Source organism: Sinocyclocheilus anshuiensis, unplaced genomic scaffold (genome assembly GCF_001515605.1).
Source record: "Sinocyclocheilus anshuiensis isolate Anshui unplaced genomic scaffold, SAMN03320099.WGS_v1.1 scaffold380, whole genome shotgun sequence".
Lineage (NCBI taxonomy): Eukaryota > Metazoa > Chordata > Actinopteri > Cypriniformes > Cyprinidae > Sinocyclocheilus > Sinocyclocheilus anshuiensis.
Window position 1 is genome coordinate 882410 of NW_015557081.1, and position 20940 is coordinate 903349.

General features: G+C 35.8%; 1 protein-coding gene across 1 annotated transcript in view; it reads left to right on the forward strand.

Annotated features, from left to right (window-relative positions):
• The window catches only part of LOC107676908 (collagen alpha-1(VII) chain-like), a 61178-nt gene that overhangs the window by 10605 nt on the left and 29633 nt on the right, over nucleotides 1-20940 (forward strand). The window contains exons 3-29 of the mRNA XM_016471645.1: nucleotides 1610-1790; nucleotides 1964-2123; nucleotides 7346-7439; nucleotides 8183-8356; nucleotides 9187-9350; nucleotides 9525-9654; nucleotides 9783-9899; nucleotides 9983-10138; nucleotides 10801-10917; nucleotides 11006-11152; nucleotides 11397-11516; nucleotides 13515-13673; nucleotides 13785-13898; nucleotides 14041-14190; nucleotides 15637-15774; nucleotides 15872-16018; nucleotides 16095-16214; nucleotides 16853-16992; nucleotides 17147-17270; nucleotides 17364-17507; nucleotides 18613-18800; nucleotides 18883-18960; nucleotides 19045-19062; nucleotides 19146-19172; nucleotides 19963-20031; nucleotides 20617-20697; nucleotides 20820-20846. Of these exons, the coding sequence (XP_016327131.1) occupies nucleotides 1610-1790; nucleotides 1964-2123; nucleotides 7346-7439; nucleotides 8183-8356; nucleotides 9187-9350; nucleotides 9525-9654; nucleotides 9783-9899; nucleotides 9983-10138; nucleotides 10801-10917; nucleotides 11006-11152; nucleotides 11397-11516; nucleotides 13515-13673; nucleotides 13785-13898; nucleotides 14041-14190; nucleotides 15637-15774; nucleotides 15872-16018; nucleotides 16095-16214; nucleotides 16853-16992; nucleotides 17147-17270; nucleotides 17364-17507; nucleotides 18613-18800; nucleotides 18883-18960; nucleotides 19045-19062; nucleotides 19146-19172; nucleotides 19963-20031; nucleotides 20617-20697; nucleotides 20820-20846 (3284 nt within the window). The remainder of the gene's footprint in view (nucleotides 1-1609; nucleotides 1791-1963; nucleotides 2124-7345; nucleotides 7440-8182; nucleotides 8357-9186; nucleotides 9351-9524; nucleotides 9655-9782; nucleotides 9900-9982; nucleotides 10139-10800; nucleotides 10918-11005; nucleotides 11153-11396; nucleotides 11517-13514; nucleotides 13674-13784; nucleotides 13899-14040; nucleotides 14191-15636; nucleotides 15775-15871; nucleotides 16019-16094; nucleotides 16215-16852; nucleotides 16993-17146; nucleotides 17271-17363; nucleotides 17508-18612; nucleotides 18801-18882; nucleotides 18961-19044; nucleotides 19063-19145; nucleotides 19173-19962; nucleotides 20032-20616; nucleotides 20698-20819; nucleotides 20847-20940) is intronic.

Below are 20940 nucleotides of genomic sequence, written 5' to 3' on the forward strand. Positions count from 1 at the left end.
CATTTCAAAGCATTCTTCTGAGAGTGAGTTAGAGGCGTTGAAAAGCTCGGGATGTACTTGTCGTCTTCAGTTTTGTTTGTTTTAGGTGTGGGTGTGTGAAACTATGTTCTCTCATCTGTGAGATCTGGCTGTACATTGTCCGCTGCTATTAAGTCTAATCTAGTACTGATTAGCTCCTGCCTAAAACAGCTCATCTTTGGAGAGTTATCTGATTCAGAGGACATCTGCAGTCCACTTAGTGCCAGCCATTGCAAGTTTCACAGTGGTTGTGCAATCACCTCATGACCAAGGCCACATTTGCACCAATCAAAGACAGAAATAAATGAATATTTGGATGCAGTTTAAGGATGCACACTACCAGAAAAGAAGCTCAGAAAACATCCTGAAATTGTAGGTCATATGAAACCATAAAAAGCACTGGATGACTGGACTTCTCTTCTGATCAGGACTTATTCTGAGCCTTTAGCTGCTGTTCCTGTTTAATGTGCTTTCTAAAGTGCAGGTCACTTGGCATAAATTTACCAGCACTTAAAATCTATATTTTCTCTGAATCTACACTGCCATCTAATGGTGGCCAAACACATTGTTGCTGGGTGTGAACAAGAAGACCTTCATAAGAATGAGGTTGCACCCTTCAAAAATATGATTCAAAATTGAACTAAGAATGTCAAGTCAGTTCAGTTCCTGACTTTTATTGAAATATGATGCAAAAATGCAATTTAATTCCATACTAAGCATAACTAAAATACAATCAGGAAAATTCATATTTGATTGATTTTTGAGAGTAGTATAATTTAAATAATTGTGATACCACTTTAATTAATGCAATAACATTAACTAACAATGTGCAATACATTTGTGACAGTGTAACGTTAGTAAAAAAAAATTATGTAAAAAATTAACTGTTCATTGTTACATGTTAGCTCAGGTCCATTAGCCTAAATAATATTAACAGATACTAATTTTGATAATGTATTAGTAAATGTTGAAATTAACATGAACTAAGATTAATAAATACTTTGGAAGTGTTTTCATTGTTATTTCATGTTGACTAATGTAATTACCTAATGTTAACAAGTAGAACCTTATTGTAAAATGTTACCATAATATTTTCATATTTTTTCATTACTATACTCAAAATGTGCGGGATATTATCAGTTATATATTTTTAATTGGCATATTATAATTAATCAATATTTCAAAGGTTACCTATCAATAATTATATCAATTCAAACAAAAAATCAAAAATAATTAAAATTGAATTATATTAATTCAAACTAATTAATAAATCATTAAATTTATTTAATGTTAATTTTACGTATGAGCCCTGGAAGAAGAATTCTCTAATTTAACATAAATAAAGTCAATTAAAAAAAATATGACTTGTAATAGACAAGGCTTTTTATTGCACTAATGAAATACCCCTATTATGTTTATCTTCTATGATTTATAATATTGAAATCCATCTTGCTTTCAAAACAAATCAGGTTTCTGTGGTGTGTATGTGTCCAATCCCCCTGAAGTATGCCTAACTTTCTCAATATTAAATATTAACCATCTTATTAGAACAATTTCATTTATAAAGCCATTCTCTCTTTTTTTTTTTCAGTATGTCGTACAGCCATGCCTGCTGATATTGTGTTCCTGGTGGATGATTCCTGGTCACTGGTCACGACCAGCTTCCAGCAGATCAAAGAGTTCATAGCGGACATCATCCGAGCCTTCCAGGGAAGTGTGGTTGGACAGGAAGGCATTCGCTTTGGAGTGACTGTCTATTCAGACTTGTCCAGGTCAGTATACATACTGAGGCGGGTTAGTGTTTGCACAACAGAGAGATGATTTCTGCTATGAAAATGATTATGAGAGAATAAACACTATAATATATAATGTGTATATTCCTGACCTCAGTAAGCACAAATTGACTGCTTGAATATTCCGTGCATCTGGCTGTGTCCTTGTTTAGGATGCGTATAGCTCTGACGGATTATTCGACTCTGGAGGAAGTGCTGAGAGCAGTGGAGGATGTGCCATATGAGGGAGGCAACAGCCGGACCGGCTTGGCATTGGAATTCCTTGTCGAGTCTGTGTTCAGTCCTTCTATCATCAGAGACAACGCCCCAAAGGTGTGACACTTCAGTCACAATCACTTCAAAACACCTTTTTCATGCCTAACCCAACTGCGAGAGAAAAAAACCCACAGATGCTGCATTATAAGTGCTTCATAAATAAAAAAGACAAGTTCACACACAACAAAACCCATGTTAGAGGCACAACAGAGATTTTAAAATGGCTTTTATACGATATTGCATATTTACTCACAATTTTAAGCGCCTTAACACAACAATCAGTTTGTCCACACCAGGCACGTGCACACATAGACATAAAAGGGGTCTTGAGCACCTGCCCTTTTTCTTCCTCGAGAGAAAGTGCCCTTTTTTTTCTGGGGAGTGTCTTTTTTTTTTTATAAATGAATATATGTATAGCTATATGTGCGCGTGTGTGTGTGTTTCTGTTTGCGCACAGCTTTCCCTGTCAAACGGTGGATGATTCCTGGTCAGTGGGTCCGACCAGCTTCCAGCAGATCAAAGAGTTCATAGCGGACATCATCCGAGCCTTCCAGGGAAGTGTGGTTGGACAGGAAGGCATTCGCTTTGGAGTGACTGTCTATTCAGACTTGTCCAGGTCAGTATACATACTGAGGCGGGTTAGTGTTTGCACAACAGAGAGATGATTTCTGCTATGAAAATGATTATGAGAGAATAAACACTATAATATATAATGTGTATATTCCTGACCTCAGTAAGCACAAATTGACTGCTTGAATATTCCGTGCATCTGGCTGTGTCCTTGTTTAGGATGCGTATAGCTCTGACGGATTATTCGACTCTGGAGGAAGTGCTGAGAGCAGTGGAGGATGTGCCATATGAGGGAGGCAACAGCCGGACCGGCTTGGCATTGGAATTCCTTGTCGAGTCTGTGTTCAGTCCTTCTATCATCAGAGACAACGCCCCAAAGGTGTGACACTTCAGTCACAATCACTTCAAAACACCTTTTTCATGCCTAACCCAACTGCGAGAGAAAAAAACCCACAGATGCTGCATTATAAGTGCTTCATAAATAAAAAAGACAAGTTCACACACAACAAAACCCATGTTAGAGGCACAACAGAGATTTTAAAATGGCTTTTATACGATATTGCATATTTACTCACAATTTTAAGCGCCTTAACACAACAATCAGTTTGTCCACACCAGGCACGTGCACACATAGACATAAAAGGGGTCTTGAGCACCTGCCCTTTTTCTTCCTCGAGAGAAAGTGCCCTTTTTTTTCTGGGGAGTGTCTTTTTTTTTTTATAAATGAATATATGTATAGCTATATGTGCGCGTGTGTGTGTGTTTCTGTTTGCGCACAGCTTTCCCTGTCAAACTAATAAAAAATCTAAATATCAGGTCGGGTCGGGAAATGTTGGGACTGTCGAGTTCCGACGCCCCTCCGCGCAGGCATAGCACAGCAGTGTAGCACACATTGATCGGCACATGAGCATCAGGCAGAGCCAGTAGCCCCTCACTGCAGAACAAAGATCCAGGGAGTGGGGTTGGATCCACATCTAGGGGGTGGAGATGGGTGGGTTTAGGGATCAGGGAGTGGAGACGGGTAGGTTTAAGTATATGTGAGGTGGGAGGAGTTCTGGATCCAACCTCGCCCCCTGGATCTTGTGTTCTGCAGTGAGGACCAAGTGAAGCCCTCCCTCCCTTTCCAGTTGTGTTTGTCTTGGTGTGGAAGTGAGTGGTGAGGAACAAAAGACTAAAAGCTACCTGTGCCTCGAATTTACAGCTAATTACGCAAAAGGCAAATATAGTTAATTTGTCTTGCTAACATCCATGACTCATGAGAGCTACATGATTCAGTCACTGCATGATTCAGTTTATTAAAATGCATTTAGAATGATCACAAAATTCAAGATATGAGGGCAGAAATGTATATATTTATATCATTTCATATAGTTCATCAGTATCACGCGAAGACTGACGTTTTTTCCACCAAAAAGCAGCATGATTACAAATGTGATATTGATTTTATACAGCAGTTCAATAAACAAGAATTTAATATTAAGATACTTACGTTTTAGACACAATATTGACTGTTTTTGCTCTATTTCGCCAACAAATATAATTCCAATTTGCATCTCTGAGCAACATGACGGTGTTTCGTTCCTGAATGAATCAACCGTAAATGATTCGGTTCAGTTGCAATGACTCACTTATTAACAGTGACTTGCTGCCACCTACTGGCGGTTTTAATTTCACATTTACAGAATCTTTTCATATCTTTTCATTTTTTTTTTTTATAATTTCAAATATCAGTATTCAACGTTTTATGTTTAAAATATCAAAACAGTATGAATGCATTTGTAACTGCAGGTTAAATACATTAATGTCCTTCATTAAACAGTGTGTAAATGCATCTAAATGCCCCTTCTAATGCAGCTTCTGTGTTTTCTCTTCATTGCAAAGATGGATTTTGTCAATACTGATTTCATTTAAAAGGTAAAAATCTATTTAAACTTATTTGAAAAGATTAATTTCTATCACTGCTGTGAACCACACAGCACACCACACAGAATATGAAGAATATCAAAAATTTTAGGAGTCCGCTGTCCACGGCAGTCCTTAAGATATCAGCACAATAACACACTCAGAAAAATATCATCTAATTATTGTTATCAATAAAGTCCCAGAAAATATTGAGATATATTTTTGGGTAATATCGCACACCCCTAATATATTTAACGTTTTGATTAGAAAAAAATAAAATAAATAAATATGAGAAGTGCCCTTTTTTCCACTTGAGCCCCTACCCCTCAAAATGTCTGTGCACGTCCCTGGTCCACACTGACCACAATTTGCTGCACGATATGACACAATCACAGCCAATCAGAAGATATTTGATGTTTAATGTACAGTTATGAGGATCAGGATTGTGAACCAAAGACATTTGGAAGTGGTCAGGGCTACACACTTAAAAATAAAGGTTCCAAAAGGGAGTTTTTTCACAGTGATTCCATAGAAGAACAATTTTTGGTTCCCCAAAGAACCTTTCAGTGAACTGTTCTTAAAGGACTTAATGTAAAGAACATTTTTAAAATCTAAAGACCCTTTTCCAACTATACTCTTAAAAATTAAAGTTCCAAAAGGAGATGCCATGCCATATAGAAGAACCATTTTGGTTCTCTAAAGAACCTTTCAGTGAAAAGTTCCTAAAATAACCATTTTTTTCTTAGTGGAGAACATTTCAGTAGTCTGAAGAACATTTTTCCACCATAAAGAACCTTTTGTGGATTGGAAAGGTTCCATGGATGTTAAGGTTCTTCATGAAACTATAGATGCCAATAAAGAACCTTTAGTGTTAAGACTGTATAAAGGGCCCTTTGCTGAATAGAAAGATTTCATGGATGCTAAAGGTTCTTCATGGAAGCATAGATGCCAATAAAGAACCTTTAGTGTTAAGACTGTATAAAGGGCCTTTTGCTGAATAGAAAGATTTCATGGATGTTAAGGTTCTTCATGAAACTATAGATGCCAATAAAGAACCTTTAGTGTTTAGACTGTATAAAGGGCCCTTTGCTGAATAGAAAGATTTCATGGATGCTAAAGGTTCTTCATGGAAGCATAGATGCCAATAAAGAGTGCACCTAGCATGACGATGCATAAATGTAAACCAATCAAATGACAAAGTCATGCTGCTTGTCATGGTCACATCTTGTACTGTTTTATTTGCACCTCATTCGCACCTCAATACTGAATCTCAGTGATATCTGTACATGATTAAAACTGCAGCAAAGTATTTAAATGCTACATTTCCAAATGAAACATCCTGTCACATATACACAGAACAACCTTCTAATTATATAACTCAAAGAGCTGCACCTGCAATCACTCCATTGATTCTGTCAGGACATCACGTTCTGCGCTGCAGTGCACACCGCAGTGTCCCACCCATCCTAATTTAGGGCTTGATTAGGATTCCAAACCGCACACAGCTGCTGGTCTTGCCGTAGAGCACCTGGTGTGGAGAAATGAGCGGGCGTTTATAATGAACTGCAGAGATTTCACCTTTTATTAAAACTCTCATCACATACATACACTGTAATGGCATGCTAGTGTAGAGTGCATAAAGATGAACCCAGACGCAGCACGACCAATGCTGGTGAACTTTAGGTGACCCAGGAGATGTTTCCTTTTCAGAATACTCATTTGTGAGTGTAAGCGACTTTGCAGGTTTGGATCTGCTGCGGTTGGGGAATTATGTATGCAATGAGATGATAATTCATGCTGTGTGCTTTCAAGGGCATAAGTATCAGCATGATGATCTTAATGGCAGATTGAGTCCTTTAACAAAAATGCACACTTTTGGGTGGATTTCATGAAAGCTGACAAGAAAAAGTCCCAGTCATATTTCACACCAAAAATCAAAAGGAAAAAAATCTGCATAAAGACAATAATGTTGTTGTTTTCAATAAATGATGTTTTCCATGACATGTAAGCATATTTCACCTCTCAGATTACTGTAATGCATTATGGTAATATATTACAGTAATGAGAATCATTGTTGAAAATAATAGGAATAGTAAAAGTATGTGTTGATGCATTTTTGTAACTAAAATTGGAGTGGAAAATGTCACAATGCAAAAATTTAATGTTCCTACTATAAATGTAGGCCTCATTTTCTATAAGCAAAATATAATTTGTTTTTTTCCTGTTAACATTTTATTTTACAGTCCTGTTCTACATTTATGTGCAATGTACTTACTATAATAACTGACTCCAAACCTAACCTTAACCCATGTTAAGTCCATGTAGTTCCATCATATAACATCATATAACAGTTGCTGTGTAAGTACACTGTAAGTACTGTAAAATTAAGTGCAACCTTTTTCCATTAAGGTTAAATACAAGTTGGACATTCTCGGCTTCGTGAGATTTACCCTTTAATATATTTCTGTACATCTTTGAATTTTGCAAGATTTGTGATAAAAAAATAAAAAAAAGCCGGGGGATCTTCACGTTTGACCCAGTTTTATTTGGTTTTTCCGTTTACACTAAAAGTACTTTGTATTTCTGTAGTTGATATGTCCAGTTCATTAAATGTAGTTTTTTTCCTCCAGTATTAAGATATTAGACAAAAATAAAGCTAATTTTTAATGACCATTAACATTTTTTGCATTGTGACAATTTTAACTAATTAAGCTCATATTTGAGTGTGAGATTCACCCTTTTGCATGTTGGGATCACTAAAGCATCACTTTAGTTAGCTGTTTTTCTCTTTTTTTTTTGGGCCTCAGATTGCTGTTCTGATCACTAATGGCCAATCAGATGATCCGGTGGACGGTCCAGCTAAAGCTGTAACAGATAGTGGGATTTCCCTGTTTGCTGTGGGTGAGTTGAAAACTTTCTATTTATGTCAGAAGTGTTTGTGTTGTAGTTTGAATGGACATGACGCGTCTGTTTGCAGTCTCTCATGTTTTGACGTGTGGCTCAGAGTAACTATAGTGCAGTGATTTACAGTGAATGGTAATATTGGTGAACAAGGCAAGACATAAAACAAGTGTATGTTTGTGTGTGTCAGCCTTGTTTCCTTGACTTTTTTCACACTCTGTTTTGACGCCCAGAGTGCTGAAATAATTATGGCTCATTACCCGGTGGCCGACTAATTGCTGTAATTTTTCATCAAGCCCATTCCTCTTTGCCCCCCCTTCATCACACACACACTGACACCGTGTCCTGCCTTTCTAATCAGTTTTCCCAGAGAGACATGAATATATCAGGCTGTTTGACACATCTTTGAGACACATGTACAGCAGGGTGACATGCCGTGATGTCCTCCCATCATCACTTTACAACTGATACACTGTCTGATAACACTTCAGCAGGCCTGAGACACATGAGGGTCATTTCTATGCACACACACACACACACATGGCCTCCATGTTATGACAATTTTAAAATAAAGTCACGTTGGAGTTGTTACATAGTGGTTAATGAATAGTAGTGGTGCTCATATGGGTGATGAAGGTTCGAGTTTGACCTGCAACGTGCCCTGATTCCATAATATGTAAGAAATGATGATGTCAAACTGTGTAGAATCTGTGTTATTCTGACTGGTGTTGTGTGTCTATCAGGGGTGAGGAACGCCAATCAAGCTGAGATGAGAAAAATCGTCACAGAACCCCATGAGGAACATCTACTGCTCAGCCCCGATTTCTCCTTCCTGGAGAACCTTCTGCCCAAACTGTCTCGTCGCATCTGCTTCACTGCTTCTGAACCTCCCCGGCCTGTTAAGCAAAAGCCACCTGGTAAAACCTCCATGAGTTTTGCTTATGAAAAATGAAACTTGTCTTGATTGATTCATTGTAGCCAAAGGTTTTTGTTGCAGTCATTACAGTTCAGCTTCACTAAACTCTCACCTCCTTGGCTACTTTTGCTCCCTTAGACAAGCTTTATAGAAGATACCATCAAAATAAATGGGAGATTTATGTGAACAGTTTTAGGTAACACTTTACTTAAAGCCTTTATATATAATGCATTATAAAGTAGTTTTAATGCAATAATTATGCCTTGTAAAGCACCATATAATGCATTGTACATTATCATGAATAATTGTAACACAGTTAATACATTATTATAACACTTATCAATTCATTGTTACACTGCATTTTAAATTCGGTTATAATTATTTACAACAATATATAATGTATTACAATGCACATTATGAATAATTATAATGCATTCTACCCTTTAATAAACCTTTATAATGCATTATACATAAAGCCTTTAAGTAAAGTGTTACTCAGGTTAATTTTCAGTAAAATGCACATAATTAGTCATTATTTAGTTAGTTTTTTGTTTGTTTGATTGTTTTAAATACAACAATGTTAAATCAAATTGCACAGTAACATGAGTATTTGCTTCTATTAATAACCTAAATGTGTACATAAATTATTTAACATTAATTTTGTGGGCTGAGTGACCCAAGTGACCTGTCGTTTTTACAAATTTTTAAATATTTCCCACAGATACTTAATTGACTTGCATTAGAAAAGTGCAAAATATTGTCTGATAATATATCAGGCAGCAGTGAATAGCTAATTCGGTCTTATCCTGTGTGCTGTTCTGTCTGCTGTAGTGCTGAAGAGGATAGTAGGACCTAAAGATCTGCAAGTGAGTGAGCTGAGTTACAGCTCTCTGCAGCTGACCTGGAGTCAGGCCACAGGAGACGTTACCGGCTACAGGCTGCTCATCACCCCTGTGTCTCCAAAGGGCCATCTGCTCCCGGCACAGCAGAGACAGGTGAGACATGGTCACCTGTGCATATGTACACCCCATGCAACAGAGCACAGCAGATGGAAGGCTGCACATGGACCAGTTTTCTTTATGTGGCAATAAGCTAATATGTTTACTGTGTATTTGCAAGTGTGCATGTATGGTTTTTTCAGAATATATTCTTTTCTCTTCGTCTCTCAGATTGATCTGAAGGGAGATATTAGTAGTACTCCAGTAACCGGGTTGAGTCCTAAGACTGAGTACTCCCTCACTTTATATGCCATCTATCCCGGACGCATTGGAGAATCTGCCACTATTACCACAGAAACCAGTGCGTTTTGAAATTTCCACACTAAAAATGTCTCTAAGCATGATAAATGTACATATTTCATTTATTTGTACGCAAACTTTCCCATTGTCTAAATGCAGTGTCCCAGCGTGCATATGCTTTCTTTTCAGCTGTTCTGCCACCGGTTTCGAACTTCCGTGTGATTGAAGAAGGATTGTTCTCTTTACGCCTGGGATGGACGCCTTCGCTTGGAAAAGTGGATAAATATAAAATTTACGTTCCAAGAAGTGAGAAATCAACGCACACTCTGAGACTGAATATGAGATATATTAAAGATGTTGTTTTAAGAAATTCCTTCATTTGTTCTCAGCAGACAGACCCAGCCTCATTTATGATCAGATACTGTCGGGTGACGCCTCCTCTCACGTGATTGACACTTTAGAAGAGGACAAAGAGTACACAGTCGAGATCTACGCTGTCTATCCTGAGGGCCCCAGTGAGACTGTATCTGTCACCGGGAAAACTTGTAAGTCTGTCTTCTGTTTCATTCCTTCTATAGTATAGTTTCATCTGATGCCTCATGTACAAATTCTGCCCTTCAAAATTAATACAGTACCACAATGATGGCATCGGAAACTTTATGTACTGTACCACAGAACTGAATAATCACCATGTCTCTGTACCATCATGGTATTAGGTACTTAAATTTGGTAGTCTAGTAAGGTTTGTACAATGGTGCATGTCCAAAAAAAAAGAAAGAAAGCTCCTATTTAGACTTCCTATTTCATGCCCAGTTTATATACACATGATAGTGTTTTTTTTTTGTTGATAATAATAATACTTATTATTATTCATAATAATAAATAGTTTATTATTGTTTATTTTTGTAATAATATGACCATTTATTAAAATAAATTATTGTTAATAATAATAATAATAATAATGGAATTATTGTGTGTATTACTTGTTTAACCACCAGATGGCAGTCTAACACATATCTTCATGAAGAAATCTTTAACATAAAATCTAAAACGTTCTCGTGTTTGTATGCTTTTGTGTATTTATTCATTATATTTATTTATTTATTTTTATATTTTCTGTTCAACTTTAGTAAAACAATTATTATTTTTATCATGCATTATCATCCTATTTTAGAACGCTGCTCTTATCCTTCTCTGTGTGTTGCAGTGAAACTGGTCCCAGTTGATAAACTGCTGGTGCAGAACGCCACTACAGACACAGTTCAGGCCCGCTGGTCGTCTGTCAGAGGCGCCACAGGATACAGACTCACCTGGTCATCATCAGGTAACAAGCGCTGAGCTGCTTCAATATTAAATGCAGCCTATTTAAAAACATAAATGTTATACATATCCCTACTTTCATATTTCCGCAGAGGGACACATAGAAAACGTGAACCTGGGAGACAACTTTAATTTCTACATGGTGCAGGGCCTGCATGCTGGCACAGAGTACACCATCACTATCAACCCCATCTTTGTGGACATTGAAGGGCCTGTTACCTCTGCCAAAGCTAAGACATGTGAGTACTACACGTGAACTATAAGGGGCCGTTAACACAGGACACATGCTTGCTTTCCAAAACAGCTAGATGGAGCCAACACAATGGAACCCGGGGTTTCAATTTATGTTATTTAACTCACCACAGTGTCTTAAAAACATCTAGACATTAAAAATAGTGCAGAATGAGTGTGAAAAGCTTCAATACTGCTAATAATAAATCATGCCACGTATGAAGATGCTGATGCTCTCTCTCTTTGTCTCAGTGGAAAGCAGTGCAGTACAGACCCTGAGAGCGTCTGCGGTGAGCACTAGCAGCGCTGTTACCTCATGGAACGCTGTACCTGGAGCCACAGGCTACAGATTGGCCTGGGGCCCTACTGCAGGTACCTATATAAGTACCTTTTTTCCATCTCCTTGTCCTCCATTTGGCCGTTCTCCACTTTCCAGTTTCACTTTGTACTCTGTTTCCCTTTTCATTTCCTCTCTCTTTCTGATTTATAGTCTCTTTTTCATGGAAGCGACAGGTTGGTGACAACATGAGGTGTAGCTGTGCCGCCTCATGACTCATGCCGTCAACTTTATCTGTGTGTTTAAGAGAATTTGTGTGTGTGTAAGTTTGGGGCTCTGTGTGAGAGAAATGAATTGATGGCACCTCAGAGCACCTCCAAAAGAAGAGTCTTTGAAAGTGACTCCTTTCTGTCACTGTGATGGGCTGGGGGCATCAGCTTTAAAAGAACGACCTGGAAGAACATTCTGATGAAGGAGAGCTCTGTGACTCATACCACACACTCTGACACATACATACAGATGAGTTCATGGAGAAAAAGGAGAGAAACGGAGGGAGAGAGAGAGACAAAATTAGAAGTTAGATGTTTAGTATTTAAAAAAATTCTTGAAACATGAAAGTAAGATTTATTTTTATTATTTATTATAAATTATATATTTTAAATATAAATATACAATGTTGATGTGTATTTGTATGAATTATTATAAAAATATAAAAATATAAATTTTATTTATATATATATTAAAAGCGACTTACAAATGAGGACAATGGAAGCAATCAAAATCAACAAAAGAGCAATGATATGCAAGTGCTATAACAAGTCTCAGTTAGCTTAATGCCTTACATGTAGCAAAGTTTTTTAAATTATATAATTAATAAAATGAAAACAGATAGAATAGAAAAGGAATACAGCAAGCTAGTGTTAGAGGCCTTTTTTTGTTTTTATTAATTGTATAATAAATAAAAAGAAAACAAATAGATAGAATACAAAAAGATTAGAGAAGAATAGTGTTTTTTGAAGAAAACAAGCAGTTAGTAAATGAATGGAGTGCAAGTCTAAAATGGGCAAGTTTTTTCTTTTTTTAAAGAATAGAATTAGAATAGAGAGTGCTAGAGTTATAGGGTCAAATAAAGATGGAAGAGATGTGTTTTTAGCCGATTCTTGAAGATGGCTAAGGACTCATCTGCTCAGCAATAAAATAAATAAAATATGCAATTTTATTATTATTATTATTTGCTAAAATATATCAGTATGAGACATAAAAAATATGAATATTACTTGAATAAAATGTATATACACACACACACACACATTATTATTATTAAGATATTTTTATTAATATATCACCAAAAAACTATAATTAATATACGTATTAAATTAAATTAAAAATAAAATATTATAGTATTTATTAAAGAATGTCCAAAATATATGTAACAAAAATCAAAATAATTATATATATATTATATATATATATGATATGATATACAGTGGGGGCCAAAATTATTAGAACACTTGGCATATTTAAGAGGTTTCAGTTGTTTTTGTTGAATTGGCCATTACAATACCTATAAAACAAAATATTGCTGGAACTACCTGTGACGGAAGGAATCTGCTGGAACACTGAAAATGATGGACAGGCTCCTCAAAGTCTGGACCTCAACCCATCGAGCAAATTTGGGGCGAGTTGGAAAATAAACTGGACAGAACTATTGAACATTGAAAGGAAAGCCTTTGGCTTGAGTTGCAAAAGGCATGGGATAACATTAGTGTTGAAGTTCTCAGGAAATATATTGACACTATGCCAGAGAGATGTGCTGCTGTAATTGCTTGAAAAAGTGGACATATCAAATATTACAGTTAAAAGTGGATAAAAACAGTACGACTCACTTCATCTGATATTTTTTGTGCTCAGAGCAACCATCTGCATGTTTTGTGAACATTATGAAATGAAATAATGATTTGGAGGCAAAAAAAGTCAATATTTTCAGATCTGTCAGGTGTTCTAATAATTTTGGCCACCACTATACATATATATATATATAACTTTTTTAGCCATTTATATATATTTATTTGTGTGTGTTTGTGTATGTGAAGAGTTCATAGGGAGAGATCGGCCCAGGCAGTTGGCTCTGAATGGCAGCACTACTGAGTATGTTTTGAAGAATCTGGTCCATGACACCGAGTATGTGCTTTCCCTTTACGTTCTCTTTGGCTCTGCGGTTGGTCCGGGCATCACCGCTACATTCAGGACCTGTGAGTGACCCGACACCTTGTCATGTTTCCTTGATAAACACATTCTGACAGTGATTATTTATATATTTGTGCTTGTTGGTTGGGTCTCATGTCATAAGTTCTGCTCCCCAGCGCCTCTCGGATATGTCTCAAATTTTAAAGTGACATCATACACCAGCTCGTCCATCGATGTGGAATGGAGTCCTATTGTAGGGGCCACGGAGTACAAACTCACCTGGAGTTCAGGTGAAACTAGTTTTTAAAACTCTATACTTAATATCATGATAAAACATTGAATTTGTAATAAATCTGTCTAGTTTATTTTAATAAGGCCCATTAAACTATGATATATTCCAAAAGGTTTGACCATGTTGATGTTCTCTCCCAGAATTTGTGAGTCCTCAGAGTCGGTATCTTGACCGCAGCATTTTACGGCACAGCATCACTGGTCTTCAGCCACAAACCCTTTATTCTGTCAGCATTCACGCTCTCTACAGCAACACAGAAGGACCAGAAATCACTCTCTCACAGCAAACAGGTACTGTTCACTACATTGAACTTATTCACAGATTCACAAAAAAACTAATAGCCACAGTATTTGATTTAACCTTCTTTGTATAGTTTCTGGATGTGTTAACTGTGTCCTTCTGTTTTAAGACACCCAAACATTAATTTAAAAGAAGATTCTGAGTTCATTACAAGTTAAGCTCAACTGGTGTGACATAATGTTGATTAATACAAAAATAATATCAACTTGTCTCACCTTTCCTTTAAAAAAAGCAAACATCTGTATTACAATGAAACACTTACAATAGAGCCAATTTGTAAACATTAGAATACTCACCATTTCAATAGTATAGACATAAACAATGTGTTAACATGATTTTAGTGTGAAAAATCACTAATATTTTAGGTATAAAGTTATATCCAATTTTACATCTTCCTTTCCATGACAAATTAACTCTGTAAACCTGAAACCATTAAAACAGCTTAACATCTGAATACACAAGTTTTAACGAGGAATAAATATGCTTTTATAAAATTATAACATTCACATTTCCTCCAAAAATTGGTCCCATTCACTTCCATTGTAAGTGCATCATCATACCCATTTTTTTTAAGAAAACAAAGGACTAGTTAAAGTTATTTCTGTGGTAATAAACACACTGAAACCCGAATCTTAGAATATTCCTTTAATACGCTCTTATTTTTGCTTATTTCACCTTTTCACACTTACAGCCTCTTCATACTGGTCCTTTTATTGTTGCCTGTGTTGTACTAAGTCTTCCACAGAGTTTTATTTTGTTTCTTTTACTCTGTAGGAAAGCTGTACCAACAAATCTTGACTCTTTTTAGTCCGTTTGGACTGCTCAGTTTGGCTCTATGTCTTCTTACAATGACAACTGGTCGACAGGCACATGTCATTTATCAAAGCCATAAGAAGAAAACTCTGCTCAGTTAATTAGGCACTTCAGACAGTCGGGGTCCGGGGATATGGAGATGTTCCTCCCATTGTTCCAATGAGATTGAGGGATATCATGAGATTGATTGATAGCTCCTGTGTTTGAGCCCCTATCTTTAGCAACCACAGCTGTATAGAGCAGTATTTTTACTGAAGCTCAGTCTGCTGTCAGCTTCACTGTTATCAGCACATCTTCACAGCTTCACAGACAACACTGTGAAAAGCAGAAAGCGGCTGCATTGCACTTAAACAAACACTGTATAAAACCTATAAACACCAAATAACATCACCTATGTATATTTAATACCATAAAATTATTTATTTAACCTGTTTTGACTTGAATATGCCATACATATTGGATTATAATTCCTCAAGAGTCATGTTCTCTGGATTTAATAACAAAAAAAAAAAGTGAAATATTTGAGTGAATTTTTAATATGAATAAATTCAAATTTAATACATTTTAAATAATACATGCATAAACTAGGTGTTACTAATTGTTTTACCTTTATGAATTTGCAGCCTCTTTGACAGACTCTGAGCTGATTAAAACAGTTCGGGAGGTAAAAGTTGTGGACATTGGCGCCAACTCATTCAAACTGGCCTGGAAGAAAACACCAGGGGTCACTGGATACATGATCACTTGGAGTTCTTTCCATGGTGGGTACCAGCAGTCCTCATTCCAATCCATTACAATTAACACTTGATTACAATCCAGCCATCATCTTTACTCTGCTATTCTGTGTTTTTCTCTCAGGTGGAGAAAAAAGGAGTGAGGTTGTATCTTCTTCTGCCACGTCCTTCACCATCACTGATCTGCCTGCCAGTTCTGCATACAAGATCCAGGTTTCTGCAGTGGTCAGAAGCAAAGAGGGAAGTCCAGTAATGGTGACCGCCCGCACATGTAAGTCGCTTTTGATATTTCAACCTGCTTGTTTTCATGTAAATGTACTTGAATTAATGTTGCTGTTGTGTTACAGTGGATCTGCCCAAGGTGACTGGATTCAGTGCTCTGAACACCACCGACAACAGCACTGTACTGAACTGGACCAGTGTAACTGGAGCATCTGGATACCTGCTATCCTGGAGACATATATCAGGTCAGAAGCATTAAAAAAACATATTTACTGACAGACTGCACCTTCATTTACACACATGACCTTCAATGTGTAAAAATATCCTAAATATGCATATATATATGTATATATATATATATATAAAGTGGGTACGGAAAGTATTCAGACCCCCTTAAATTTTTCACTCTTTGTTATATTGCAGCCATTTGCTAAAATCATTTAAGTTAATTTTTTTTCCTCATTAATGTACACACAGCACCCCATATTGACAGAAAAACACAGAATTGTTGACATTGATATTTTCCCTGATATCCATTTCAAATGTGATTTAAGGTTTTATGCACCAGAAATATTCATTGTTTAGTTTCCATGCCCTTTTCCCACCCTCTCAGTGACCCTTAAAATAAAACAGGCTGCTTTCATTGTTTTGCCTTTTTGAACTGTCAATGTCCCATTTGCATGTAAAATTTGAAACAAAATCTATTTCTAACAGGTGTTACATTGTCAGCTTTACATCTGTGCTGAAATATACCACACAATTAAACTGTTAATAATTGATTTTCCATAATATGATGCCTTTAAGAAGTGTAGAAATTTTACTGCACTGTCTACACAATGTAAACCTATACAATGTGAATGAATTGTGTGCTTCTTTCTGTTAGTGTGTGGCAGGGTGAAGGCAGATATTGTGTTTCTGGTCGATGAATCCTGGAGCATTGGAACTAATAACTTTGGCAAGCTGAAGGATTTCCTGTTTAGAATCGTCACCTACTTCCCCTCTATAGGACCTAAAGGAACACAGGTAGGACATGCTAATGCACTATACTAAATTAAAGGCTTTCCACATCATTTGAGACGATTCTTTGTCTTAGTCACTAAATCTATAGTCTCATAATAAGTACAAACATCTAATGTGCTTTAAGTGTGGATTAAACCATCTCATTAACTTGCTTTAGATAGCAGTAGTTCACTACAGTGATCAGCCCAGGATCGAGTTCAACTTTAACACTCACAAAGACCGTAACTCCGTTTTGAGAGCACTCCGTGAAGTCCGCTACGGAGGGGGGAACACAAAAACAGGTGCACAAACACATTCAAAGATGAAAAATTGTTAATGCTAAATATTAGGGTGACGTCTCATTTAAAATGTGATGAATGTGAATGTGTGTGTAGGTCGTGGGATCAGCTATGTCCTTAGGGAGATGTTTCAGGAGTCTTTGGGTATGAGACAGGAAGTCCCTCACATGTTAGTGTTACTGACAGACGGGAGAGCACAGGATGACGTAGAGCCACCATCCAGGATAGCACATGCTCTGGGTGAGTAATATCAACTGCATTGCAGGAATAGACAGATATTCGAACACAACTAAATATACAATGTTGTTCAAAAGTTTGGGGTCAGTAAGATTTGTTTAACGTTTTTAAAAGAACTCTCTTCGAAAATACAGTAAAAACTGTAATACTGGAAAATATTTAGCGCTGTCAAACAATTAATCGCAATTAATCGCATCCAAAAAAAAAGTTGTTGTTTACATTATATATGTCTACTGTGTATATTTATTATGTATATATAAATACACACACATACAGCATATATTTTTTCATGTTTATACATGTATATATTCTTATGATTATATAGATTAATCGCATCAAAAAAAAAAGTTGTTGTTTACATTATATATGTGTACTGTGTATATTTATTATGTATATATAAATACACACACATACAAATTAATCGCAATTAATCGCATCCAAAAAAAAAGTTGTTGTTTACATTATATATGTCTACTGTGTATATTTATTATGTATATATAAATACACACACATACAGCATATATTTTTTCATGTTTATACATGTATATATTCTTATGATTATATATTATATATAAATATATTTAATATAGAAACAACATATTTTTCTTAAATATATACATGCATGTGTTTGTATTTATTATATACATAATAAATATACACAGTATACACACATATATTATGTAAACAAAAACTTTTATTATGGATGCGATTAATCGCGATTAATCGTTTGACAGCACTAAAAATATTATTATAATTTAAAAGAACTGTTAACTTTGGAAGCCTTTTTCCAGCTTATTTTATGAAAAGTAAAATTAGAAAGGTAATTCTGAGTTTATATTTCACAGTTTTTTTCTCACAATTCTGAAAATGTATTTAAAGTAGATTTTTAATTTTTATTACTATAATTTTTTTTATTGTCACTTTTGAAAAATGTAATGTGTCCTTCCTGGATAAAAGTATTCATTTCAATTTTCTCTCAAAAAAATACAAAATGTACTGACCTTAAAATTCTGAGAGGCATCATGTGTTTATTTACTTCATCATAATTTAGTAACACCTTAGTATAAGGCCAAATTAATGAATGTTTTAATGTGTATTTGTGTATTAGGTGTCAGTATGTTGGCCATCGGCATTGCTCATGCAGATATTGAGGAGCTGAGGACCATCGCCTCTCCCACCACTTACAAGAACATCTTCTTCGCCAGTGATTTCGACGATCTTCCGACCATCGAGAGAGAGTTTATCAGCAGCATCTGTAGCGAGGCCTTACAATCAGAGTTCAAACAACACGATGAGGTGGGCCGTGCAGATCCGATTGTGAGTATTATTTTCACAATACATACTGCATAAGTCAGATTTGTATTTGTCTTTGTCCTAGTCTGCTCAACTGGACACACCTACAGATGACCCAGAAGCTCTCAGTAAGCCAGAAGGGCCCTGTCCACTTAGCTGCAAGGTAAACGCTTCCTCTACATCCTCACTACAGCTGTCACACCATGTCTTATATGAATCCTCATTCCCGGTTTGTTGTTGTTCACAGGGTCAGAAAGGAGAAAAGGTAAGTGGCAATTGTGTTATCATGTGTTATTGATCAAATAATTATAACTGATGATATGATTGTATCTCATTTCTCCACTGCAGGGCGATGGATTTGGTCATGGTGGCCTGGTATGTTAGACACCAGCAGACTACTATTTCTTCATTTCTATATTTCCTTCTCGCTAATCTCAGTGGCTCGCCTCATTCTGTTTGAACTCTGACAGACAGTCTCTCTCTCTTGTTAGGGATATTTACCAGGCTAACATCAGTATTATTATTGCTAGTATTAATTAGGGGTAGGGGTTAACAATATTAGCATGACAGATGATACATGGCATCATAACTGCGAATTTTGCATAGTGTTATTTGTATTTTTTTATAGTTTTATTAATATTTTGAATTAGATTTTTAAATATATTTTCCGTTTTTATTTGACATTTTGTTTAATTTCTATTCATTTTGTTTTGCACAGTGTTATTTTAGTATTATTTATCTACTTTTATAGGTTGTATTCATGTTTTGATTAGCTTTTATTTTTATATTTTCAGTTTTCATTTTAATTTTAGTTATATTTTTTGTCATTTTATGTGCTTTTGTCATTGTTATTAGTTTTTGAATATTTCTAAATAGTTTTAATTTATTTTTTATTTCAGTTTCAGTTTTATTTCAGTTAGTAGTTTTAGTGCTCAAACTCATTTCACTTTGTTGTCAACATTTCTCATTTTCATTTATTTTTAGAGTTTTTCATCTAATATTTACAAAAACAACAGTTTTTAAATAATCTTAGTTTTAGTTAACGATTACAACACTAGTTTTGCACACACAATTTCTAAAGAAAATATAAAAATCTAGTGTCTTTCTTGCAGTATTTATTTTAAGAGCATTTTTTTTTATTTTTTATGTTTTTCTCCTGATATAGCGACTCAAGCAAGGCCCTGGGCATTATGATTCATTCTCTCTAAAGGTCAAAGGGGAAAAGGGTGAACGCGTGAGTACATCCAACATCTGAAGCACTCATGCCGTTCCACAACACAAACTTAAATAAACATAAATAAAACACCCCCTCTCTGTCTTCATAATTACATGTTGATGTTAATGTTAATTACTGGAGCGTTTAATATTTAAACCAAGCCGTTCTGTTAATGATGAGATTGTTTTTGTGACTCGGTTGTTGTTTTAGTAGATTAAAGGATTAAATCTAATTATTAATATCACAGATCTCTCTCTGTACAGGGTGCTATTCGTACTTTGCTTTTTTGTCTTCCTGTTATCACTTTGAGAAGGCGACACATGAAAGCACTTGTCATATCAAAGCGAAATAACAAATGAAATGTGACAGGTCTTGCTAACAAGATCAGTATTGTTATGATGTTTCATTATTTATTTTTGTGATGTGTATCAATGTGAATGCGTGGATTCATATTGCTCTATATTTGCTTTCAAAGTAATATGTGCACTGAAGATGTTCTGTTGTTATATTTGAGGAGTACCAAACAATTTCTGTGTATTTGTGTATATTATATAAGATTGTACTACAGGTATGTCTGTATCATTCCCACTTTGCATTCATCAGGGTCTTCCCGGAACGGATGGAATTCCGGGTTTACCAGGACGACCAGGTAGAACTGGACCTCCTGGTTCTCCTGGACAAAGGGTAAAGGATGGATCGAAATTCAGTCTAATACAGCAAAAATATGTAACAAATGTAGCTTACTGAGAAGAATATTGTTGATTACAGTTGTGAATGTGCATAAACAATCTCTTAATCTGATTCAGGGGGCGCCTGGAATTCCTGGTGACATGGTAAGTGTCCTATTTAACATCTCACTATATAAAAACAGTGTAGGTGGTGATATTTCAATCGGTATATTCCTGAAATGGTAGTTAGTATACTTAT